Source organism: Salvelinus fontinalis, chromosome 2 (assembly GCF_029448725.1).
Source record: "Salvelinus fontinalis isolate EN_2023a chromosome 2, ASM2944872v1, whole genome shotgun sequence".
Lineage (NCBI taxonomy): Eukaryota > Metazoa > Chordata > Actinopteri > Salmoniformes > Salmonidae > Salvelinus > Salvelinus fontinalis.
Window position 1 is genome coordinate 80,032,671 of NC_074666.1, and position 27,028 is coordinate 80,059,698.

Below are 27,028 nucleotides of genomic sequence, written 5' to 3' on the forward strand. Positions count from 1 at the left end.
GAAGCCATGGATTACAGGCAGCATCCGCACTGAGCTAAAGGAAAGAGCTGCTGCTTTCAAGGAGCGGGACTCTAACCCGGAAGCTTATAAGAAATCCCACTATGGCCTCTGACGAACCATAGAAAATGCTAAGCATCAGTACAGGACTAATATCGAGTCGTACTACACCGTCTCTGACGCTCATCGGGTGTGGCAGGGCTTGCAAACCATTAGACTACAAGGGGAAGCACAGCCGAGAGCTGCCCAGTGACACAAGCTTACCAGACGAGCTAAACTGCTTCTATATTCGTTTTGAGGCAAATAACACTGAAACATGCATGAGAGCACCAGCTGTACCGGTAGACTGTGATCACGCTCTCCGCAGCCGATGTGACTAAGACCTTTAGACAGGTCAACATTCACAAGGCCGCAGAGACAGACAGATTACCAGGATGTGTACTGCGAGCATGCGCTGAACAACTGGCAAGTGTCTTCACTGACATTTTCAACCTCTCCCTGTTCGAGTCTGTAATACCAACATGTTTTAAGTAGACCACTGTAGTGCCTGTGCCCAAGAACACTAAGGTAACGTGCCTAAATGGCTACCGACCAGTAGCACTCACGTCTGTAGCAATGAAGCACTTTGAAAAGCTGGTCATGGCTCACATCAACACCATCATCACAGAAACCCTAGACCCACTTCAGTTTGCGTACATGGCTCACATCAATACCACCATCCCAGAAACCCTAGACCCACTCCAATCTGCATACCCCAACAGATCCACAAATGATGCAAACTCTATTGCACTCCACACTGCCGTTTTCCACCTGGACAAAAGGAACACTTATGTGAGAATGTTATTCATTGACTACAGCTCAGCGTTCAACACCATAGTGCCCTCAACTCATCAATAAGCTAAGGACCCTGGGACTAAACACCTCCCTCTGCAACTGGATCCTGAACTTCCTGACGGGCTGCCCCCAGGTGGTAAGGGTAGGTCACAACACATCCGCCACGCTGATCCTCAACACAGGGTGCCCTTCATGGGTGTGTGCTCAGACCCCCCCCCCCCCTTGTTGTCCCTGTTCACTCATGACTGCCCGGCCAGGCACAACTCCAACACCATCATTCAATTTGCAGATGACACAACAGCGGTAGGCCTGATCACCGACAGCAATGAGACAGCCTATAGGGAGGAGGTCAGAGATCTGGCCGTGTGGTGCCAGGACAACAACCTCTCCCTCAACGTGATCAAGACAAAGGAGATGATTGTGGACTATAGGAAAAAGAGGACCGAGCACGTCCCCATTCTCATCGACGGGGCTGCAGTGGAGCAGGTTGAGAGCTTCAAGTTCCTTGGTGTCCACATCACCAACAATCTAACATGGTCCAAGCACACCAGACAGTCGTGAAGCGGGCATATTCCCCCTCAGGAGACTGAAAAGATTTGGCAGGGGTCCTCAGATCCTCAAAAGGTTCTATAGCTGCACCATCGCGAGCATCCTGTCTGGTTACATCACTGCCTGGTATGGCAACTGCTCTGCCTCCGATCCCAAGGCACTACAGAGGGTAGTGCGTACGGCCCAGTACATCACTGGGGCCAAGCTTCCTGCCATCCAGGACCTCTATACCAGGCCGTGTCAGAGGAAGGCCCTAAAAATTGTCAAAGACTCCAGCCACCCTAGTCTGTTCCCTCTGCTACCGCACGGTAAGTGGTACCGGAACGCCCAGTCTAGGTCCGAGAGACTTCTAAACAGCTTCTACCCCCAGGCCATAAGACTCCTGAACATTTAGTCAAATGGCTACCCAGACTATTTGCATTGCCCCCCCCCCCCCCCCCCCCCCCGGGATGGTCACTTTAATTAACTCTACCTACATGTACATACTACCTCAACTAACCCGCACATTGACTCTGTACTGACACCCCCCTCCATATATTGTTATTTGTTACTGCTGCTCTTTAATTACTTGTTACTTTTATCTCTTATTCTTATCTGGTTTTTTTAACTGCACTGTTGGTTAGGGGCTCGTAAGTAAGCATTTCACTGTAAGGTGAAAGGTTGTATTTTGCGCATGAGACAAATAAAATTGGATTTGATTTGAAGTTACTTGCCTAAATCAGGGGTTCCCAAAACCATCTACCCCACCCCATGTGCTTGGGGATTTTTTATTTTACTTGTTAAGCCAAGGCCCAGGAGTAAACTCTGGTGGTTGGAAAACTCTGGCCTAAATGACAAGGATGTAACATTGAAGGTGCAGCTTTTACCAAGGCAACTGCCGACTCAAATCAAAGACTCTATCAGTTCTCTGTTTACTTTTGCTGATATTTCTGTAGTCAAGTCAGTGTGTTCTATTTTGATTTGGTAAGCCATTGTCCGGGTGAGTATATTTCATGATACCTTTTTTGCTGCAACAGCTTGCTAAAACAAGGAGCAACAACGTTTAGTCATGTTGTAAAGAGTCCATGTTACGGGGGGAAAGCAGCTGTTCTTTCCACAACACAAACTAAGCAATCCCAAAGAATTGAAATATACTTTTAAGGTGGAGAGGATGTTTTTTGTGGGAAACCCTGGCCTAAATGGCAAGTGTAAAATGTTGAATGTGCTTTTGCCTAGGTGACCTAAGACTTTAATCAGATGTGATGTTCTGTGTTTGCCGTTTACTGATATTTCTCAGTCAAGTCAGTGTGCATTGTTTTGAATCAGCACTACTTGAGTATTTCAAATGTTCTGGGCAGCAGAACAGTGTTCAATGCTTATTACAAAGTTGTATGTTTAATGCAAAGTTTACTCTATCTAAAATACTTTTGAGTTTACTAAGAGGACTTTTCCTGCAGAAGGGTAATTGCGGTGCCTCATTTTGTCTGCTTAACAATATCTGCTGTCTTTTTTTAATCTTTTCAAATCTCACCACTATTTGACCTCTTATTCATGATTTACAGTTGAAGTCGGAAGTTTACATACACTTAGGTTGGAATCATTAAAACTTGTTTATCAACCACTCCACAAATTTCTTGTTAACAAACTATAGTTTTGGCAAGTCGGTTAGGACATCTACTTTGTGCATGACACTAGCAATGTTTCCAACAATTGTTTTACAGACAGATTATTTCCCTTATAATTCACTGTATCACAATTCCAGTGGGTCAGAAGTTGATATACACTAAGTTGACTGTGCCTTTAAACAGCTTGGAAAATTCCAGAAAATTATTTAATGGCTTTAGAAGCTTCTGATAGGCTAATTGACACCATTTGAGTCAATTGGAGGTGTACCTGCGGATGTATTTTAAGGCCTACCTTCAACCTCAGTGCCTCTTTGCCTCACATCATGGGAAAATTAAATCAGCCAAGACCTCAGATTAAAAATTGTCGACCTCCACAAATCTGGTTCATCCTTGGGAGCAATTTCCAAACGCCTGAAGGTACCACGTTCATCTGTACAATCAATAGTACTCAAGTATAAACACCATGGGACCACGCAGCCATCATGCCACTCAGGAAGGAGACGTATTCTGTCTCCTAGAGATGAATGTACTTTGGTGTGGAAAATGCAAATCCATCCCAGAACAACAGCAAAGGACATTGTGAAGATGCTGGAGGAAACAGATAAAAAGGTATCTATATCCACATTAAAACGAGTCCTACATCGACATAACCTGAAAGGCCGCTCAGCAAGGAAGAAGCCACTGCTCAAAAACCGCCATTAAAAAAAGCTAGACTACGGTTTGCAACTGAACATGTGGACAAGGTGAGTACTTTTTGGAGAAATGTCCTCTGGTCTGATGAATCAAAAATAGAACTGTTTGGCCATAATTACCATCGTTATGTTTGGAGGAAAAAGGGGGAGACTTGCAAGCCGAAGAACACCATCCCAACCGTGAAGCACAGGGGTGGCAGCATCATGTTGTGGGGGTGCTTTTCTGCAGGAGGGACTGGTGCACTTCACAAAATAGATTGCCATCATTAGCAAGGAAAATTGTCAATATATTGAAGCAACATCTCAAGACATCAGTAAGGAAGTTTAAAGCTTGGTCGCAAAAGGGTCTTCCAAATGGACAATGACCCCATGCATACTTCCAAAGTTGTTGCAAAATGGCTTAAGGACAACAAAGTCAAGGTGTGGCCATCACAAAGCCCTGACCTCAATCCCATAGAAAATTTGAGGGGCAGAACTGAAAAAGCGTCTGTGAGGAAGGAGGCCTACGAAACTGACTCAGTTACACCAGCTCAGTCAGGAGGAATGGGCCAAAATTCACCCAACTTATTGTGGGAAGCCTGTAGAAGGCTACCCAAAACATTTGACCCAAGTTAACCCATTTAAAGGCAATGCTACCACATACTAATTGGGTGTATATGAACTTCTGACCCACTAGAGAATGTGATGAAAGAAATAAAAACTAAAATAAATAATTCTCTCTACTACTATTCTGACATCACATTCTTATAATAAAATGGCGATCCTAACTGACCTAAGACATGGAATATTTACTTGGATTAAATGTCAGGAATTGTGAAAAACTGAGTTTAAATATATTCGGGCTAAGGTGTATGTAAACTTCTGACTTCAACTGTATATATCATTTGGCAATTTGGGTGAATTTTTAGAAGGATCAGAACCATCTTTGAAGATATCTCTCTAGTGGTGTGGGGACTGTGCTTTGGCAAAGTGGCTGGGGTTATATCCTGCCTGTTTGGGCCTGTCCGGGGGTATCGTCGTACAGGGTCACAGTGTCTCCCGACCCCTCCTGTATCAGCCTCCAGTATTTATGCTGCAATAGTTTGTGTCGGGGTGCTAGGGTCAGTCTGTTATGTGGAGTATTTCTCCTGTCTTGTCTCATATCTTGTGTGAATTTAAGTATGTTCCCTCTAATTCTCTCTGCCTCCCCTCCCAGAGGACCTGAGTCCTGGGAACTTGCCTCATGACTACCTGGCCTGATGACTCTTTGCTGTCCCCAGTCCACCTGGTTGTGCTGCTGCTCCAGTTACAACTGATCTGACTGTGGCTATGTAAACCTGACCTGTTCACCGGACGCGCTACCTTGTACGGGACCTGCTGTTTTCGACTCTCTCTCTCCCTCTCTACCGCACCTGCTGTCTCTAACTCTGAATGCTCAGCTATGACAAGCCAACTGACATTTACTCCTGAGGTGCTGACCTGTTGCACCCTCTACAACCACTGTGATTATTATTATTATTTGACCCTGTTGGTCATCTATGAGCGTTTGAACATCTTGGCCATGTACTGTTATAATCTCAACCCAGCACAACCAGAAGAGGGCTGGCCACCCCTCAGATCCTGTTTCCTCTCTAGGCTCCTGCCTTTGTAGCAAGTTTTTCCTAGCCACCTTGTTTCTATATCTGCATTACCTGCTGTTTGGAGTTTTAGGCTGGGTTTCTGTATCGCACTCTGTAACATCAGCTGATGTAAAAGGGATTTATAAATGAATTAAATTGATTGATCTGCTTTCAATCCACCTTCATGGAGAAGCTAAACCAGTACACTCCAATACTGTTCTACTTGAGGAGGTTGTTGAACCAAATGGGCAGGAAAGGCTACAAAGGCCCTATCCCAAATCGTTCCCTAAACCCTAAGCACTTGTGAAGATCTGAGAGGATTTGGATGGTATACACAAAATGGTGTAACTACAACCTAGGGAGGCAAGGTGTAATTATCAGATTGATAACAGCTGTCCAATCTTCTCAGTTCTCCACAAGTGCAGTGTCCAGTTTGGGTGATTTTAAAAAATATATATATTTCACCTTTATTTAACCAGGTAGGCTAGTTAAGAACAAGTTCTCATTTACAACTGCGACCTGGCCAAGAAAAAGCAAAGCAGCACGACACAAACAACAACAGAGGTACACATGGAATAAACAAACATAGTCAATAACACAATAGAAAAAGTATATATACAGTGTGTGCAAATGAGGTAAGGCAATAAATAGGCCATAGTGGCAAAATAATTACAATTTAGCAAGTAAACACTGGAGTGAGATGTGCAAAAAGATACTGGGGTGCAAAGGAGCAAAAAATAAAATAAATAATAACAGGATGAGGTATTTGGATCGGCTATTTACAGATGGGCTATGTACAGGTGCAGTGATCTGCGAGCTGCTCTGACAGCTGGTGCTTGAAGTTAGTGAGGGAGAAATTAGTCTCCAGCTTCAGTGATATTTGCAATTCATTCCAGTCATTGGCAGCAGAGAACTGGAAGGAAAGGCAGCCAAAGGAGGAAATGGCTTTGGGGGTGACGAGTGAAATATACCTTCTGGAGCGCGTGCTACAAGTGGGTGCTGCTATGGTGACCAGTGAGCTGAAATAAGGCGGGGCTTTACTTAGCAAAGACTTATACAGGACCTGGAGCCAGTGGGTTTGGCGACAAATATGAAGCGAGGGCCAGCAAACGAGAGCATACAGGTCACAGTGGCGGGTAGTGTATGGGGCTTTGGTGACAAAACGGATGGCACTGTGATAGACTGCATCCAATTTGCTAAGTAGAGTGTTGGAGGCTATTTTGTAAATGACATCGCCGAAGTCAAGGATCGGTAGGATAGTTAGTTTTACAAGGGTATGTTTGGCAGCATGAGTGAAGGATGCTTTGTTGCGAAATAGGAAGCTGATTCTAGATTAAATTTTTGATTGGAGATGCTTGATGTGAGTATGGAAGGAGAGTTTACAGTCTAACCAGACACCTAGGTATTTGTAGTTGTCCACATATTCTAAGTCAGAAACGTCCAGAGTAGTGATACTGGACGGGCGGGCAGGTGCGGGCAGCGATTGGTTGAAGAGTATGCATTTAGTTTTACTTGCATTTAAGAGCAGTTGAGGCCACGGAAGGAGAGTTGTATGGCATTGAAGCTCGTCTGGAGGTTAGTTAAGACAGTGTTCAAAGAAGGGCCAGAAGTATACAGAACGGTGTCGTCTGCGTAGAGGTGGATCAGTGAATCACCAGCAGCAAGAGCGACATCATTGATATATACAGAGAAAAGAGTCGGCCTGAGAATTGAACCCTGTGGCACCCCAATAGAGAGTACCAGAGGTACGGACAACAGGCCCTCCAATTTGACACACTGAACTCTGTCTAAGAAGTAGTTTGTGAACCAGGCGAGGCAGTCGTTTGAGAAACCAAGGCTGTTGAGTCTGACGATAAGAATGTGGTGATTGACAGAGTCGAAAGCCTTGGCCAGGTCGAGGAATACAGCTGCACAGTATTGTCTCTTATCGATGGTGGTTATGATATCGTTTAGGACCTTGAGTGTGGCTGAGGTGCACCCATGAACAGCTCGGAAACCAGATTGCATAGCGGAGAAGGTACGGTGGGATTCGAAATGGTCGGTGATCTGTTTGTTAACTTGGCTTTCAAAGACCCTAGAAAGGCAGGGTAGGATAGATATAGGTCTGTAGCAGTTTGGGTGTAGAGTGTCTTCCCCCTTTGAAGAGAGGGATGACTGTGGCAGCATTCCAATCTTTGGGGATCTCAGACGATACTAAAGAGAGGTTGAACAGGCTAATAATAGGGGTTGCAACAATTTCGGCCGATCATTTTAGAAAGAGAGGGTCCAGACTGTCTATCCCAGCTGATTTGTAGGGGTCCAGATTTTTCAGCTCTTTCAGAACATCAACTATCTGGATTTGGGTGAAGAAGAAAGGCATGGGCAAACCTTTTGGGCAAGTTGCTGTGAGGGGTGCAGGGCTGTTGACCGGGGTAGGGGTAGCCAGGTGGAAAGCATGGCCAGCCGTTGAAAAATGCTTATTGAAATTCTCAATCATCGTGGATTTATCGGTGGTGACAGTGTTTCCTAGCCTCAGTGCAGTGGGCAGCTGGGAGGAGGTACTCTTTTTCTCCATAGACTTTTTCTACAGCGTCCCAGAACGTTTTGGAGTTTGTGCTACAGGATGCACATTTCTGTTTGAAAAGGCTAGCCTTTGCTTTTCAAACTGCCTGTGTATATTGGTTCCTAACTTCCCTGAGAAGTTGCATATCGTGGGGGCTATTCGATGCCATTATAGTACGCCACAGGATGCTTTTGTGCTGGTCAAGTGCAGTCAGGTCTGGAGTGAACCAAGGGCTATATCTGTTCCTGGTTCTACATGTTTTTTTGAATGGGGCATGCTTATTTAAAATGGTGAGGAAATCACTTTTTAAAGAACAACCAGGCGTCCTCTACTGATGGAATAAGGTTAATGTCATGTTTTGTCTTTGATTTTCATGTCTTGTCCCTGTGCTTCCCTCTGCTGGTCTTTTTAGGTTCTTTCCCTCTTTCTATTCCTCTCTCTCCTCCTCCCTCTTTCCCTCTCCCACTCTCTCTCTCTATCGTTCCGTTCTTGCTCCCAGCTGGTTCTCATTCTCCTAACGACCTCATTTACTCTTTCACACCTGTCCCCTATTTTGCCCTCTGATTAGAGTCCCTATTTCTCCCTCTGTTTTCCGCTTCTGTCTTTGTCGGATTCTTGTTTGAGGTTAGCTGCTCTGTGTCCTTGTTCCGCCCTGTTGTGTTTTTTGCATTTGTCAGATGTTGCGTGTGAGCAGGTGTCTATGTCAGCTACGGTCTGTGCCTTCCTGAAGCGACCTGCAGTCGGTGGTCGCGTCTCCAGTTGTTCCTCTCTACTGACAAGAGATTTTCAGTTTCCTGTTTTGGATTACCTTTGGATAATATCCAGGAACATCATTGTTTAAGACTGGAATAAAGACTCTGTTTCTATTACGTCGCTTTTGGGTCCTCCTTCATCAGCATAACAGAAGAATCCGACCAAGAATGGACCCAGCGACTATGGATTCTCTCAACACTACCGTCAAGTTCCAGGGAGCAATGCTCGGCAGACACGAGCAGGAATTGTCTGCTGCTCGTCATGCCGTTGAGACCCTGGCCGCTCAGGTCTCCGATCTCTCAGGACAGTTTCAGAGTCTTCGTCTCGTACCACAAGCTACTTCCTGGTCTTCCGAGTCTCCGGAACCCAGGGTTAATAATCCACCATGTTACTCTGGACAGCCCACTGAGTGTCGCTCCTTTCTCACCCAGTGTGATATTGTGTTCTCTCTCCAGCCCAACACATACTCTGGAGAGAGAGCTCGGATCGCTTACGTCATATCACTCCTTACTGGGCGGGCTCGGGAGTGGGGCACAGCTATCTGGGAGGCAAGGGCTGAGTGTTCTGACGTTTATCAGAACTTTAAGGAGGAGATGATACGGGTCTTTGATCGTTCAGTTTTTGGGAAGGAGGCTTCCAGGGGTCTGGCTTCCCTATGTCAAGGTGATCGATCCATAACGGATTACTCTATTGAGTTTCGTACTCTTGCTGCATCCAGTGACTGGAACGAGCCGGCGTTGCTCGCTCGTTTTCTGGAGGGACTCCACGCTGAGGTTAAGGATGAGATTCTCTCCCGGGAGGTTCCTTCCAGCGTGGACTCTTTGATTGCACTCGCCATCCGCATAGAACGACGGGTAGATCTTCGTCACCGAGCTCGTGGAAGAGAGCTCGCGTTAACGGGGTTTCCCTTCTCCGCATCTCGACCATCTCCTTCCATCGGCTCAGAGACTGAGCCCATGCAGCTGGGAGGTGTTCACATCTCGACTAAGGAGAGGGAACGGAGAATCACCAACCGCCTTTGCTTCTATTGCGGTTCTGCTGGACATTTTGTCATGTCATGTCCAGTTAAAGGCCAGAGCTCATCAGTAAGCAGAGGGCTACTGGTGAGCGCTACTACTCAGGTCTCTCCATCAAGATCCTGTACTACCTTGTCGGTCCATCTACGCTGGACCGGGTCGGCTGCTTCCTGCAGTGCCTTGATAGACTCTGGGGCTGAGGGTTGTTTTATGGACGAAGCATGGGCTCGGAAGCATGACATTCCTCTCAGAGAGTTAGGGAGGATCACACCCATGTTCGCCTTAGATGGTAGTCCTCTCCCCAGTATCAGATATGAGACACTACCTTTAACCCTCACAGTATCTGGTAACCACAGTGAGACCATTTCTTTTTTGATTTTTTGTTCACCTGTTACACCTGTTGTTTTGGGTCATCCCTGGCTAGTATGTCATAATCCTTCTATTAATTGGTCTAGTAATTCTATCCTTTCCTGGAACGTTTCTTGTCATGTGAAGTGTTTAATGTCTGCTATCCCTCCTGTTTCTTCTGTCCCCTCTACTCAGGAGGAGCCTGGTGATGTGACAGGAGTGCCGGAGGAATATCATGATCTACGCATGGTCTTCAGTCGGTCCAGAGCCAACTCTCTTCCTCCTCACCGGTCGTATGATTGTTGTATTGATCTCCATCCGGGGACCACTTCTCCTCAGGGTAGATTATTCTCTCTGTCGGCTCCCGAACGTAAGGCTCTCGATGATTATCTGTCTGCTGAAGGCATTCAGATGGATCCCGCTAAGGTCCAGGATGTCAGCGATTGGCCTGTTCCTAAGTCACGTGTCGAGTTACAGCGCTTTCTCGGTTTCGCTAATTTCTATCGGCGTTTCATTCGTAATTTCGGTCAAGTGGCTGCCCCTCTCACAGCTCTGACTTCTGTCAAGTCTTGCTTTAAGTGGTCTGGTTCCGCCCAGGGAGCTTTTGATCTCCTCAAGAAGCGTTTTACATCCGCCCCTATCCTTGTTACTCCTGACGTCACTAAACAATTCATTGTCGAGGTTGACGCTTCAGAGGTGGGCGTGGGAGCCATTCTGTCCCAGCGCTTCCAGTCTGACGATAAGGTCCATCCTTGCGCTTACTTTTCTCATCGATTGTCGCCATCGGAACCCGAGGGGATTCTCCCTGAAGGGCGTGTTGTCGGGTTGACTGTCTGGGGAATTGAGAGACAGGTAAAGCAAGCACTCACTCACACTGCGTCGCCGCGCGCTTGTCCTAGTAACCTTCTGTTCGTTCCTGTCTCTATTCGTCTGGCTGTTCTTCAGTGGGCTCATTCTGCCAAGTTAGCTGGTCACCCCGGCGTTCGGGGTACGCTTGCTTCTATTCGCCAGCGGTTTTGGTGGCCTACTCAGGAGCGGGACACGCGCCGTTTCGTGGCTGCTTGTTCGGACTGCGCGCAGACTAAGTCAGGTAACTCTTCTCCTGCCGGTCGTCTTAGACCGCTTCCCATTCCTTCTCGACCATGGTCTCAGATCGCCTTAGACTTTATTACCGGTCTGCCTTCGTCTGCGGGGAGGACTGTGAGAGCCGCCAATAAACGTAGGATTAAGAGTCCTAGGTATTGTCGCGGTCAGAGAGTGTGGCTTTCCACTCGTAACCTTTCCCTTACGACAGCTTCTCGCAAGTTGACTCCGCGGTTCATTGGTCCGTTCCGTGTCTCTCAGGTCGTTAATCCTGTCGCTGTGCGACTGCTTCTTCCGCGACATCTTCGTCGCGTCCACCCTGTCTTCCATGTCTCTTGTGTCAAGCCTTTTCTTCGCGCCCCCGTTCGTCTTCCCTCCCCCCCCTCCCGTCCTTGTCGAGGGCGCTCCTGTTTACAAGGAACGGAGGATCATGGACATGCGTTCTCAGGGACGTGGTCACCAGTACTTAGTGGATTGGGAGGGTTACGGTCCTGAGGAGAGGAGTTGGGTTCCTTCTCGGGACGTGCTGGACCGTTCGTTGATTGATGATTTCCTTCGTCGCCGCCAGGGTTCCTCCTCGAGTGCGCCAGGAGGCGCTTGGTGAGTGGGGGGGTACTGTCATGTTTTGTCTTTGATTTTCATGTCTTGTCCCTGTGCTTCCCTCTGCTGGTCTTTTTAGGTTCTTTCCCTCTTTCTATTCCTCTCTCTCCTCCTCCCTCTTTCCCTCTCCCGCTCTCTCTCTCTATCGTTCCGTTCTTGCTCCCAGCTGGTTCTCATTCTCCTAACGACCTCATTTACTCTTTCACACCTGTCCCCTATTTTGCCCTCTGATTAGAGTCCCTATTTCTCCCTCTGTTTTCCGCTTCTGTCTTTGTCGGATTCTTGTTTGAGGTTAGCTGCTCTGTGTCCTTGTTCCGCCCTGTTGTGTTTTTTGCATTTGTCAGATGTTGCGTGTGAGCAGGTGTCTATGTCAGCTACGGTCTGTGCCTTCCTGAAGCGACCTGCAGTCGGTGGTCGCGTCTCCAGTCGTTCCTCTCTACTGACAAGAGATTTTCAGTTTCCTGTTTTGGATTACCTTTGGATAATATCCAGGAACATCATTGTTTGTTTAAGACTGGAATAAAGACTCTGTTTCTATTACGTCGCTTTTGGGTCCTCCTTCATCAGCATAACAGTTAATATCCTTCCAAGATGCCTGGGCCAGGTCGATTAGAAAGGCCTGCTCGCTGAAGTGTTTTAGGGAGCGTTTGACAGTGATGAGGGGTGGTCGTTTGACCGCAGACCCATTACAGACGCAGGTAATGAGTCAGTGATCGCTGAGATCCTGGTTAAAGACAGCAGAGGTGTATTTGGAGGGCAGGTTGGTTAGGATGATATCTATGAGGGTGCTCTTGTTTACGGATTTGGGGTTGTACCGGGTAGGTTCATTGATAATTTTTGTGAGATTGAGGGCATCAAATCAAAGTTTACTTGTCACGTGCGCTGAATAAAACAGATGTAGACCTTACAGTGAAATGCTTACTTACAGGCTCTAACCAATAGTGCAAAAAATCTATTAGGTGAACAATAGGTAGGTAAAGAAATAAAACAACAGTAAAAAGACTATATACAGTGGTGAGGCAATAAAAGTAGCGAGGCTACATACAGACACTGGTTAGTCAGGCTGATTGAGGAAGTATGTACATGTAGATATGGTTAAAGGGACTATGCATATATGATGAACAGAGTGTAGCAGTAGCGTAAAAGAGGGGGTGGTGGGTGGAACACAATGCAGATAGCCCGGTTAGCCAATGTGCGGGAGCACTGGTTGGTCAACCCAATTGAAGTAGTATGTACATGATTGTATAGTTAAAGTGACTATGCATATATGATAAACAGAGAGTAGTAGCAGCAGTGTAAAAATAGGGGTTGGGGGGGCAGACAATGCAAATAGTCCGAGAAGCCATTTGATTACCTGTTCAGGAGTCTTATGGCTTGGGGGTAAAAACTGTTGAGAAGCCTTTTTGTCCTAGACTTGGCACTCCGGTACCGCTTGCCATGCGGCCATAAAGCTTAGATTGTAGGATGGCCGGGGTGTTAAGCATGTCCCAGTTTAGGTCAGCTAACAGCATGAGCTCTGAAGATAGATGGGGGGACATTAATTCACATATGGTGTCCAGGGCACAGCTGGGGGCAGAAGGTGGTCTATAGCAAGCGGCAACGGTGAGAGACTTGTTTCTGGAAAGGTGGATTTTTAAAAGTAGAAGCTCAAATTGTTTGGGCACAGACCTGGACAGTAAGACAGAATTCTGCAGGCTATCTCTGCAGTAGATTGCAACTCTGCCCCCTTTGGCAGTTCTATCTTGTCGGGAAATGTTATAGTTAGAGATAGACATTTCTGGGTTTTTGGTGGCCTTCCTAAGCCCGGATTCAGACACGGCTAGGACATCCGGGTTGGCAGAGTGTGCTAAACCAGTGAATAAAACAAACTTAGGGAGGAGGCTTCAAATGTTAACATGCATGAAACCAAGGCTTTTACGGTTACAGAAGTCAACAAATGAGAGCGCCTGGGGAATGGGAGTGGATTTAGGCACTGCAGGCCATGGATAAACTTCTACATCACTAGAGGAACAGAGTAGGATAAGGGTATGGCTAAAGGCTATAAGAACTGGTCGTCTGGTACCTTCGGAACAGAGAGTAAAAGGAGCAGGTTTCTGGGCGTGGTAGAATAGATTCAAGGCATAATGTACAGACAAAGGTATGGTAGGATGTGAATACAGTGGAGGTAAACCTAGGCAGTGAGTGACGGAGAGAGGTGTTGTCTCTAGAGACACCATTTAAAGCAGGTGAGGTCACTGTGTGGGAGGTGGAACAAAAGGGTTAGCTAAGGCATAGAGCAGGGCTTGGGGCTCTACAGTGAAATAAGGCAATAATCACTAACCAAAACAGCAATAGAGAAGGCATATTGACATTAGGGAGAGGCATGCGTAGCCGAGTGATCATAGAGGTCCAGTGGGTAGCTAGGCGGGCTGGAGACAAGATGATTCAGACAGCTAGCGGGCCGGGGCTAGTAGGCTAGCAGAAGGGCCTTAGAGGGACATCGCAGCGGAAGAAGTCTGTTGTAGCCCCCTCGTGCGGTTACGTCGGCAGACTAGTCATGATGGCTCAGCAGGGCTCTGTGTAGTCAAAGGGTCCAGGCCAAATGGCAAAATAGGTATAGTAGCCCAAGAAATTGGCTGATGGACCTCTTCAGCTAACAGTCCGATATGCTCTAGACAGCTAGCGAGCCGCGGCTAGCAGATGGTCATTCAGGAGACGTAGCGACGGAGGAGCTTGTTTTAAAACCCCCTTGGGCGGATTACGTCGATAGTCCAGTCGTGATGAATCGGCGGGGCTCCGTATCGGCAGTAAAAGGGGTCCAGGCCAATTGGCAAAATAGGTTTTGTAGCCCAAGGAGTGGGTGATGATAATCTTCATCTAGCTGGGAGATGGGGCTAGCATAGGCTAGCTCCAGGCTAATTGGTGCTTGCTTTGGGATAGCGACGTTAGCCAGGAGTAGCCACTCGGATAGCAGTAAGCTAGCTGCGATAATCCAGGTGAAAAGGTTTCGAGCTTGCAGTAGGAATCCAGAGATATGGAGAAGAAGAAGTCCGATATGCTCTGGGTTGAATCGCGCTGTGGAGACTGACAGGAGTTGTCCGGGCTAAAGGTTAGCTGATGACAGCTAGCAGTGGCTAGCTAACTACTAGCTAGCTGTTAGCTGGCTAGCTTCTTTTGGGGATTCCGGTTCTAAAGTAAAGAAAATTGCAGATCTATACCACATTGGGTGAGGCGGGTTCCAGGAGAGTATGTTGAGGTTAAGGAAAATATTTTAAAAAATATATGCGAAGATAGATGTAAAAAGATATATACACGGGACACGACTAGACGAACACAAGACGCCTGACTGCTACGCCATCTTGGATGTTTTTGTTGTTGATGCGTTGGTATCGGGCCTAAATTTGCCTGCTCATATTTGCTTAAAATCACATGAATATTATTACAACATTAACATTCATTAAAACCATGTATTTTTTTTATAACGCATGACGTTTTCACATGTTGATTTATGGGAAGCTGCTAGAGGACAAATGAGGTTGAAAAGTGATAATTTCCCTTATGTTGACTTTGCCACTGAAACGTAATTATTTTGCCAGTTGTTTTCTCTTGCAGAAACACATTGCAATTAAAATAAAAAATCTGCAATGAAAGTGAAGTTTCAAAGGTCCTCTGATGTTTGTTACTTTTATGCATATTCCCATGTAGGTGTTGTTTCATCAAACAACTAATTTTGAGTACATTATCCAGAGTAAATTGAGATCCAATTTACAATAACAGTTCTGTAAATGATCAAGTTAAATCTAACCAATTTGAGATGCTATAAGTAGTTAGCACTTAATATATTGTTAATGAAACCCTAAAAGCAAAGTGTATATTATAAATAAAAAATACCTCATGTTGGAAATACTCAAAAAGCTGATGCAAACAGTTGCTTCAATCATTTTAAGTTTGTTTATGCTGTATCCAGTGCATATAAACGTTGATTTGTTTTGATGTGGCGTATAAGCCTAAGTGTCACCAGCGTGGGAGATTATATAAATCAACTGTGTCACAAGCTACTTAGTTGATTTATTGAATCTCCCACCGCCCAGTCCCTAGCCACGTTTTTCCTTACTGTGACTGTGATATCAGATAGGATCTGTATGGCTTGCATAACCTGTTTACAATGAGATAGTTTAGATGGTTTTAAACTCCAGCAACAGAAGCTGCAGTGAATTTGACATTACCTAACTGACAACCATCTGTCAGTAAGTTATTGTAAAATGCACAGTAACCTAATGGCCAGTAACTGCTAGTAACTTACTTTGTTTTTTTTACATTCGCTTACACACTAATAGTGATACTTGAGGCACACTCAGTGAAACCATTATCTCATGTATCTAATCTTTAGACCAAGTCTGTAAATCTGCAAGCCCATTGTCTGCTTTACACTCAGTTTGCAATTGTAAAACACACTTTTTGCAAAACACTAAACACAGCTCTCTACATTAGACACATCATTCAAAACTAGCAGGTCTTGTGTTTCGTTTGGAAAACACTGCCATTCCAAATGCCACACTCATTTACTGATTACCTACACCCAGTGCTCACGTGTGAAAACACATAGCTATTTTCTACACTTAGAAATCAAAACTTGAGCGCTATAAATAGGATTCAGGTTGGCATTCTTGATTTGGACAACAATGGAGGCCAATTTTGGAGAGTTAGAGGAAGAGGAGTGAGAGTAAGAGGGGGAATCGGACGAGGACAAGTTGGAGGAAGAGGACAAGTTGGAGGATGAGGAGGAGGACAAGGACAAGCCTATTTGTTTATCTTCTACTATATTTGTTTTGTCTGTTACTGTTCATCCTGAAATCTGGATGAAAATACAATGTTTTGAGAAAGAAATACATAATTTCCCCCCCTTGCATTTCTGTTTATAGTGTAAATATATGCATACATACTGTATATATTTATGCACATACATGTACGTGTGAGTGCTATGACAAACTCTACTACCTCTGTTAGCCAAAATACAAAGTATACAAGCATTGGACACGATTATGTTTTTTTTAGCGCCCATAATGAAATTCTTCAGAAAATGGGCGTGACATTACAACGTTTTCAGATTTGCAGTCGAAGTCAGACGAGAACAGATACAAATTCACTTTTCAAATAAGTTAAGTTACTTTGGCTGACAATTTGTTAGCTAATCTATCCTTACGAACTGCATAACATATCCTTACAGCAGTATGTACCAATATGCTGGCTACTAATACAGTGAATTTGCCAGTATATTAACTACATGCTATCTAACTAACTAGCCACTGTTTATTGACTTGATTATTCACATCATTCTTAGCTTAGCTAAGTGGCATAGTTGTTGTGCGTTGTCAATGAACATTGTTATTTCGGGTACGTTCGTAAATACGCTCTGACTATCTACTACGATTTCAGAGCACTCTCATCTGAGTGCTTTGTTAATATGCAAAAAAGCATAATTAAATTGTTGCCAGCACCACAGTCATAGTCACCAACGCTCTGGATAACATGAAAAAAAACTAACCAGCTCTACTAGGGCGAGTAAAATGGTCAGAGTGAGGTGTTCTCTCATTTGTGTCTGGAAGTAGCTAGCAAGCTATCCAAAGTTAGCCAATTAGCTTGGGTGCTTGACTGCGGTTGTGAGGTCAGAATGCTCGGATCAACCCTACTCCTCGGACAGAGCGTCCAGTGTGAGCTTTGAACACTCCGAATGAACAAATGGACAATCTGACAACGCCCTGAATTTACGAACACACTGCGAGCGCACTCTGGTACTCTAGATTGAATTTACAAACACACCCAAAGTCATAAGATGTCTAGCTAAATAGCAAGAAATTGCATAGCAACAGCATCAACTTCCGGTCGACAGGTGTAGCGCTAGTATGCTCAACTGAAAGGATACCGTTCGTTTACAGTATACTAACTTAAAGTATTTGGTATATACTCATTAATTAAGTATGTAGAATACTTAAGTGGTAATGCCTAAGAAGCCGGTGTTTGGAGGATATATTGGCACGGTGTTACCGTTTGTTTTCAACATACAGTATTCAAATAATGATTGACATTTTCAGTAAATACGTTTTTTTATTAATTTATTCATACTATTTCATCCTTCCACAAGATATAGTCCCGACACAAATCTAGGATTGCTACCCAAGCCGGCTGGTCATTCGTTCTATCGGTTCGGTAACGAGAGACGCGACCCAGCAATTTCAGTCTTTTTGTTCTGTATCTATGGTCGTTCGTTCTAAATGTTTCATTACTATAGTGGCTGGCAATGTTCTTTTCCCTTGCTTGCTAGCTAGCCAACTACCGCTAACTTTCATTAACGTCAAAAAGTGCAGGCAGAATAACAACAAAGTATCTGCATTTGCATTTGTTAAAGCTGCTTTCAAGTGACATTTATTTGGTTACATCCATATTGAATTACCTCGTAAAATAAATGGATTCACATACAAGGCATAACTAACATTAACAAAGCATTATTCTAAGCATGATCAGAAAGCGAGAGAAATCATAGCCTGAAAGGCCATGCCCCAAAATTCCACAGCAGGAACAAAAATGAGAAAGAACAATGAATCTTAGACCCTTTTCTAAGCATCTGAGTTGTTTGGATTCACAATCTGAGTTGGTGACCAATAGAGTGACTATAAAGTTAACCTCCAATCAGATATCACTTACAGTACATGACGTCACCTCTGCCTCTCAGAGGTGAGACAATGGAGGTTGGCAAGAACAAAACAGAGAATGCTGAATTCCTAAGACAACACAGAGGACATTCGTACATTCTTACAGAGGTGACTCACAGATGTAATCACAGCCAAAGGTGTTTCTAGCATGTATTGACTCAGTGTGTTCTTTAAGTTTGACCTTACAGAGTATTTTTTGTAGATTGACAAAACAAATGAATTAAAATGATTTTAATCCCACTTTGTAACACAATAAAATTTGAAGAAATCCAAGGGGTAGGAACACTTTTGCAAGGCACTGTATTTTAGTCCAGGGCTCTCCAACCCTGTTCCTGGAGAGCTACCCTCCTGTAGGTTTTCACTCTAACCCCAGTTGTAACTTGATTCAGTTTATCAACCAGCTAATTCTTAGAATCCGGTGTGCGACAGTATACTAGCTTTGGAGTGAAAATCTACAAAACATTAGCTTTCCAGGAACCGTGGTGAAGAGCCTTGTTTTAAACTATGCCCCCAAATAATGCTATTGAGTCCCCGCCAGCACATTGCTCCACCTACGTTTTAAACATTGACTATGTTGGGAAGAAAAATTTACCATTATACTAGATTTTGCGCACAGGTACCCTTAAAAGGTACTGACCTGTACCATGTGAGGACCTAAAAGTGTGTGCCACAAGTTCATATGACTACACTACACTTGTAATTTACATAATTCAATGAAAACCCACAGTTCTCATTCACACTCCCTCACTCAAGCGCTAAAGCACCAGACAGAATACATGTCCTATTACTGCAGGTCCAACAACTGCGACATTCAAATATACCAACATTTATTTGAAATGCAGCCATACACATCAGCAATCGTTGTTTTATATAGCTTATTAATAACACAAGATAAACTATAGCCTATCAAAACTAATTTCCTTTTAGAAAATATCTCTTTATTTTTAGAATCAAATCCTCCTGCCGCTGGATTGTTTTTCAAATGAAGATATCACATCTCTAACAACATCACTGGGTTTTGTCAGGAGCACTATGGTGAATATGTCTTATGAATAAGTTACTCATAACAACAGACATAACATTGTCCCCTCCTATTGTAGTTCTGTAATGATGGGCTTTTATTTGGAAAAATACTTATGAATGATAATGAATACATGTGTTATGAAGGTGTTAGAACTGGTTTCATTAAGTTGAACTACGTTGTCTTGAGCGAGTGAGCGAGAATGAGAATTGCTTGTTGTCATTGAATTGATGTAAATGACGAGTGTCATTTGAATTTCCTGCAGCACAGAAAAAACGATCTGTGACAACAGAGTGATCAAATTAGAAAATGACAATGTTTTATGTAAACTCCTTCAAGATGAGATAATATGTGCATACAACACAAAATCAATAAAATTATACCATATTATTGTTGTATAGGGTGAAGAAATGGCCTAATACATTGGCTACGGTTACTGCTACTATTATAATACATTCACAAATAAAAAATAAAGAAAAGAGAACTACATTTTAGGCAATGCTGATAGTATATTTCAACACCAGATATTGATAAATCATTCATGTAATTGTAGTTTTCAAGAGGTATGTTATATCTTAAATCTTGATTAAATCTCATTTCTTAAATCCATCCAACCCTTAACAGATTAGAACATACTCACATTCAAGAAATATATCTAAAAAATGACATCTCAGAGCTCTTAGAAACTAGTATGAAAATCTATCACAAAAGCCCTTAATTAATCACATAAAAAGGAAGTAATGTCAAAATGGTTTACATACCCCAGAAGGAAGAATATTCCAGCAATGAAAAGCAGAACATATGGCTTAATAAAGCGCATTGTTCCTCCAATATTGTCACAAAAGGATTTAGTTGATCCTATTAATACTGGTCACAAGTACGACAGTAGATACATCGATCACCAGTAATGCAATCCTTGTCTGGATTTAGGACCCAGTAAAATATGTTTAAAATCAGTTTAAACTGGTGGGACAGGCAAAATGTGTGTGTGTGCATTTTGTGTAGCCTATAATGAGGGAGCGGTTGATGTTGTGGCTGTGCTTCCTCCTTTGGCTCTTTCCTTTTTTCGTTCTCTTTGGTTGATTCTCAAATAACTCCCCTCCCCTCACCCCTTCATTTACACGTTCAGGCACGCCTCTTTGTCATACGCAGAAGCAGGGTGGGGTTAGCAGGAGGCTGGATTTAGGAACACACGGACAACACGGAGTGCGCAGACAGGCGTGTGAAGGCCAGCACGGGAGAGATGAACAGAGGCAACTGCTGTCTGTGTTGCTTCTGTTCATATAATCTCAGACATAAATTACTGCAGTTTAAGACCATCCATAGAAGGTACTATAAACTAGTTAAACTGAATATCTTGCACTTCAGTATTCTTCTGGATTTGTAAACACACAAAAGGGGACATATTTCTGTGTTAATGTGTAGGAGGTTTATGTCTGTTTTTATTAAACTTTTGATTTCCAAACCTTTGAGATGTGGGAAGGAAGAAAAAAGATGGGAAGGAAGTTGTGTTGGGGAGAGAGAGTTCAGTTATTGACTAGACTGGTAGTGGTGCAGGCGGCTCGGGCTGACATTTGATATAGAAGATGTCTTAATAACGACAATCAAAAGTTAAGTCTTTGTACTTTATTTGTAAGAGTTGTTCATTTGTTACGCTGTTGGTTAAAGCTGTAACACAATATTGATTATTGAATGATCATTGATCTAGTTCAGTCTTATCAATCAATTAAACATATTCAATAACGATCTCTTTGTCATGCCCTGACCTTAGAGAGCCTTTTTATGTCTCTATTTGGTTTGGTCAGGGTGTGATTTGGGGTGGGCATTCTATGTTTTGTTTTCTATGTTTTGGCTGGGTATGGTTCTCAATCAGGGACAGCTGTCTATCGTTGTCTCTGATTGGGAACCATACTTAGGTAACTCTTTTCCCTCCTTTCAGTGTGGGAAGTTGTCTTTGTTTGTGGCACTATAGCCCTTAATCTTCACGGTTGTTTTTAATTTGTTGTTTTGTTGGCGACATTTGAAATAAAAAGAACTCCGCTCACCACGCTGCACCTTGGTCTTCTTCCAGCATCGTCCGTGACAGAACTTCCCAACTAAAAAGGACCAAGCAGTGTGGTAAAAAGGATCCTGGACATGGGAGGAGATCCTGGCCGGAAGGGATCGCCTTCCATGGGAACAGGTGGAAGCAGCCAGGAAGGCGGAGGCAGCTGGTAAAGGGGCCCATCGTTACGAGGGAACGCGGCTGGCAAGGAAGCTAGAGAGGCAGCCCCCCCCCCCAAACAGAATTGGGGGGCACACGGGGAGATTGTCGGAGTCTGGTTATAGACCTGAGCCAACTCCCCGTGCTTACCGTGGCGAGCGTCGTACTGGTCCGTTTGTTTTTCGTTTGTTGTTTTGTTGGCGACATTTTAAATAAAAAGAGAAATGTACGCTTACCACGCTGCACCTTGGTCTTCTTCCAGCATCGGCCGTGACACTCTTACCTAGCTTGATGACTGTGTGCATTTTTGCTTCCTTTTTGTATTTCCAAATACACACGGTATAAGGGCCATGGGTCATATTAGATTGTGTAGAAATTCAGGCAATGAGCTCAAGACGTCCCAAGAAATGCGAAGACCCCAGACCCCCTGCCAAGGGAGTGAAATTATGGAGGGTGTAGGGGCTGATTAGACCCTCCGATAGCCACTTTGATGAGTCAGCTACATTGCCGGCTAGTGGTATAGATGCGGAAATGCGCTCAACTGTTACTGAGGTTTATATCTTGTAAAATGACAGGGGGTATTTGTTCATTTGAATTCCATGCTCGTTGTATTATTTAAATGTGGAACATGATTTACCTCATTCAAGTCAGTGTCCTGAAGTCAGTGTCCCGAAGTCAGGATCCTGAAATCATTGGTCCACCCCTAGCCAGATGAGTCAGAAGGTCCACCTCAGGAGAAAAATTCTGTTTTAAAGCTAATTTCTTGAAAGGTGTATTGAGGATTCTTTTAAAGTTGAAAACAGACTCAAAATTCGACGACTTGATTAGAAGTTCATTTGAGATTATTTGGGCATGAAATGTAGAGTACGCTAACTTGGGGACATTGAATTACATTGCTTTATGTTAAGAAAAATCCTAATATTAATTACAGTGCCTTCGGAAAGTATTCAGACCCCTTGACTTTCCCCCCTCATCAATCTACACACAATTTCCCATAACGACAAAGCAAAACCAGGTTTTTATCAATTTTAGCATATGTATTACAAATAAAATATTGAAATACCTTATTTACATAAGTATTCAAACCCTTTGCTATGAGACATGAAAGTGAGCTCAGATGCATCTTGTTTCCATTGATCATCTTTGAGATGTTTCTACAACTTGATTGGAGTCCAACTGTGGTACATTTAATTGTTTGGACATGATTTGGAAAGGCACACACCTGTCGATATAAGATCTATTGGGAATTTTCCAGTGCCTTTACAATTTTCCAGTACCTACACTGTTTTCTTCGAAGTAGTAAGCAGAATCAATATATGGTTAACCATTAGACATATGTAAGCTGAATGTAAGCAGAATCCCCAATTTTTTTTTTAAACAAATCTTAAATATATTTTACCTTTGAGATTCTTCAATGTAGCCACCCTTTGCTTTGATGACAGCTTTGCACACTGTTGGCATACTCTCATTCTGATCGAAACCTCCATTGACAATTCACAGCAAGCTCTACGAGACGAGCTTAATGATCCTATCAAACTGGATGATCGCATTAAGAGTAACGCTGACCAAGATTACGACCGAACTTGAAGGAGAGGAAAATTAACAAGCATAAACGCGATTTGGAAGAAAATAACAACAGACTCATATACCTCTGGCAGAGATCCTGAGCACAATAAACCACAAAACAGGAAGAGACATGCCGTTGACATACGCAGAGTCCCTCTGTCAGACTATCGATCGACAGACAGCGCAACCTATGGTTCCTCTACCAATGGTGAGCGTTGTTTCTACAACAGAGGGCAGGGACACAGGGAACAATGTCAGGGACAACACCCCAGTACGTAAGATGGTTTGACACACACGTCGGGGGAAGAAGAAATCCACTGCCACCCCACGATACCTACCAATTGAGATCCAGGACGGACCCCAAGTCCAACAGGAGCCAATTGTCTTAAACTTATCAAGTAAGAGCCTGACATTAGCCCACCTTGGTGTTCTCAATAAGGGGTTATCATTTGTACCTACTACATACAATAATGACTTTGATGTCCAGATAGATCTATTCAAGTTTTTCCGTAATCTTTGATTGCGTGGGTTCTTTGAAAAGAGTGACAAGAGCATCATCAACATGTATTAAATGCAATTGATTGGACGTGATTTGGAAAGGCACCTAACCCTAAGGTCACACAGTTGACAGTGTAACAATACTGCTAGTACGAACTCGAACCCAGGCACAAAGAAACACAGCAAGCAGAGGTAAGGGTAAATCCAGAACTTTTCCTTAGTCTTAACAGAAACAAGGCAACCACACAAGAGCACACCATTAAAACATGAAACCTAAGCAAAGATACAGGCCAACTGAGGAACCTAAATAACAAGGCAACCAGGTGAACAGAGAAAGTAATTTAACACAGGTGAATCCAAAAAGTAATAATCAGGGTAACCTGGAAACTAGAAAACAGGATAAGGGTGCCCTCCAGCGGTAACCTAAGGAAACAACAATCAAATGACACAGAAACTGTGAAAGACGGTGCATATTAGAGCAAAAACCAAGCCCTTACGGTGAAGCATGGTGGTGGCAGCATCATGCTGTTGGGATGTTTTTTAGCAGAAGGGACTAGGAGACTAGTCAGGATCGAGAGAAAGATATACGGAGCAAAGTACAGAGAGATCTGTGATGAAAACCTGCTCCAGAGCGCTCAGGACTTCAGACTGGGGGCAAAGGTTCACCTTCCAACAGGACAACGGTCCTAAGCACACAGCCAAGGCAACGCAAGAGTGGCTTTGGGACAAATGCAAGGTCACAATTAGCTTCGAAAAATGGCATTCCTGCGTATTTGTGTCAAGTAAAAAAAGTTACGGACTGAATATGTTTGCATATCTTTTTGTATTGCGTAAGGTGTCAATGTGGCCAAAGCCACATTCCCTCTGCATGTGTGTGCAGATAACAACATACCAGTAATACAATAGTGTATATAGTAGTATATAAAAGTAAGCAAGATATTCAAAGTATACAGGAGCTTTTCAACCAAACCATATCGCACATAATGTTGCACACTTGAATAATGCAAGATAGTCCGTAGAGCATATACAGATGGGCTATCTAAATAGTGTTACCCAATGCAAGGATTCACAAATGTGCAGACATTTTTACATTGTTTTGCAGTAAAAAAGAACGGGGGACGACACTGTCCCTGATTGCCAGGGACACTGTCCCTGATTTATTTAGAATTCAAGGCACAATTAACCAGCATGCTTACCACAGAACTCTGCAGTGATATACCATCCCATCTGGTTTGCGCTTTAAATGTTTTAATTCATTAATTAATTTAAGCTTTATTTAACTAGGCATGCCAGTTAAGAACAAATTTTGATTTACAATGACGGCCTACACCGGCCAAACCCGGACAACCCTGGGCCAATTGTGCGCCGCCCTATGCTTATAGAGACTATAATTAGTTTTTTAACAGGACAATAATACTTTTTTTATGGTGGTTTTTGAGCAGTGGCTTGCTTCTTCCTTGCTGAGCGGCCTTTCAGGTTATGTCGATATATAGGAGTCGTTTTACTGTGGATATAGATACTTTTCTACCTGTTTCCTCCAGCATCTCCACAAGGTCGTTTGCTGATGTTCTGGGATTGATTTGCACTTTTCGCACCAAAGTACGTTCATCTCTAGGAGACAGAATGCGGCTCTTGCCTGAGCGGTTTGATCGCTGCGTGGTCCCATGGTGTTTATACTTGCGTACTATTGTTTGTACAGATGAACGTGGTACCTTCAGGCGTTTGGAAATTGCTCCCAAGGATGAACCAGACTTGTGGAGGTCTACAATTTTTTTCTGAGGTCTTGGCTGATTTCTTTTCATTTTCCCATGATGTCAAGCAAAGAGGCACTGAGGTTGAAGGTAGGCCTTGAAATAAACCCACAGGTACACCCCCAATTGACTCAAATTATGTAAATTAGCCTATCAGAAGCTTCTAAAGCCATGACATAATTTCCCAAGCTGTTTAAAGGCACTGTCAACTTAGTGTATGTAAACGTCTGACCCACTGGAATTGTGATACAGTGAATTATAAGTGAAATAATCTGTCTGTAAACAATTGTTGGAAAAATGACTTGTGTCATGCACAAAGTAGATGTCCTAACCGACTTGCCAAAACTATAGTTTGTTATCAAGAAATTTGTGGAGTGCTTGAAAAACAAGTTTTAATGACTCCAACCTAAGTGTATGTAAACTTCCGACTTCAACTGTACATCCAGGAGCAAATATTTTCATAAAAATCACACACTTTCCATCTGTTTGTAAAAGTAGTGGTTCTCATTATATAAATTATATTTATATATAAATTATAAATAAATTAGCGAACATTTCTAAAAACCTGTTTTTGCTTTGTCCTTATGGGGCATTGATGAGGGAAAAAAACTATTTCATCAATTTTAGAATAAGGCTGTAACCTAACAAACTGTGGAAAATTCAAGGTGTCTGAATACTTTCTGAAGGCACTGTAACATCTTTGAAATTGTTGCATGTTGCATTTATATTTTTGTTCATTATATTTGATTCAGAGTTGCTTTTGGTATTTTAACCTGTTTGTCATGAACGCGTCTGGTGGGGATAGACAAAATCATCATGAGCACGCGGATGCATGCGCGGAACCGGTTTGGTTAGCGTGCAAAACGGTGACGTGTAACATTCTACCTGCTGACGAAATGCAGTGTGATGTAAAACCAGTCGTTTTCGAAAGTGTAAGACTTTTGTGGTTTTCATTAGTATCCACAGCCACAAAGTCAAAATATTATGGCTATATCATAAAAAATGTGTTTCTGTTTCTGCCTAGAAGGCCAGCATCCCGGAGTCACCTCTTCACGGTAGACGTTGAGACTGGTGTTTTGCACGGACTATTTACTGAAGCTGCCAATTGACAGACGTTTTTCCATACCACTGCATTTCGTCATCTATCCCCGTAGGTAGAACGCAACACGTCACCTATTTAGATGGTTTGCTCAATTGTCGTGAATTCTGTTTTGTAGCCATCTTCTCACATGGTTTGGAACATAACTTTTATATACAGTAGCAGTGGCGAGCCGTCTTTCAGGGCAGAGCTCCACCTGCGATGAGACCCTATTTTTAGCAGAAATGCGTCTTTCCTGTTATGCATGTTATTTGGCATTAATATGTGTCCCATATCAGTTTGCAAACAATGTAAAAAACAACATATTTATCATTGACTTAATAAAGCCGCATACTAACAAGGTCACTTTTTTGTTTTATTGAGCAAGGCAACTCCAAAATGCAGGTGTTTCCGCCTAGCTAATGCTTTCTGTGGTGGTGGAGCAAGCCAGCAGAAATTACGTAGCGTTGCGCTGTGAATGGCTCAGTGTTCTGTCACTCATGGGGAGACTACGTCACCCCTTGGGTGCTGCCATGGAGTTACATTAGAAGTGCCCATCCAAGAAGGCTCAAGGTCATTGGCCACGGATAAAATTATATCAAAACA

At 43.5% G+C, this 27,028-nt stretch overlaps 1 protein-coding gene across 2 annotated transcripts in view; it reads right to left on the bottom strand.

Moving 5' to 3' along the window:
• The window catches only part of LOC129828229 (globoside alpha-1,3-N-acetylgalactosaminyltransferase 1-like), a 40,370-nt gene extending 18,136 nt beyond the window's left edge, over positions 1–22,234 (bottom strand). The window contains exon 1 of one of the 2 annotated variants that reach the window (XM_055889467.1): positions 22,167–22,234. In XM_055889467.1, coding sequence (XP_055745442.1) covers positions 22,167–22,171 — 5 coding nt within the window. In that variant the 5' untranslated portion in view covers positions 22,172–22,234. Of the gene's footprint in view, positions 1–20,087; positions 20,547–22,166 lie in introns of those variants that run through there. The other variant, XM_055889466.1, reaches the window with a different exon arrangement.
• Positions 22,235–27,028: the final 4,794 nt, after the last annotated feature.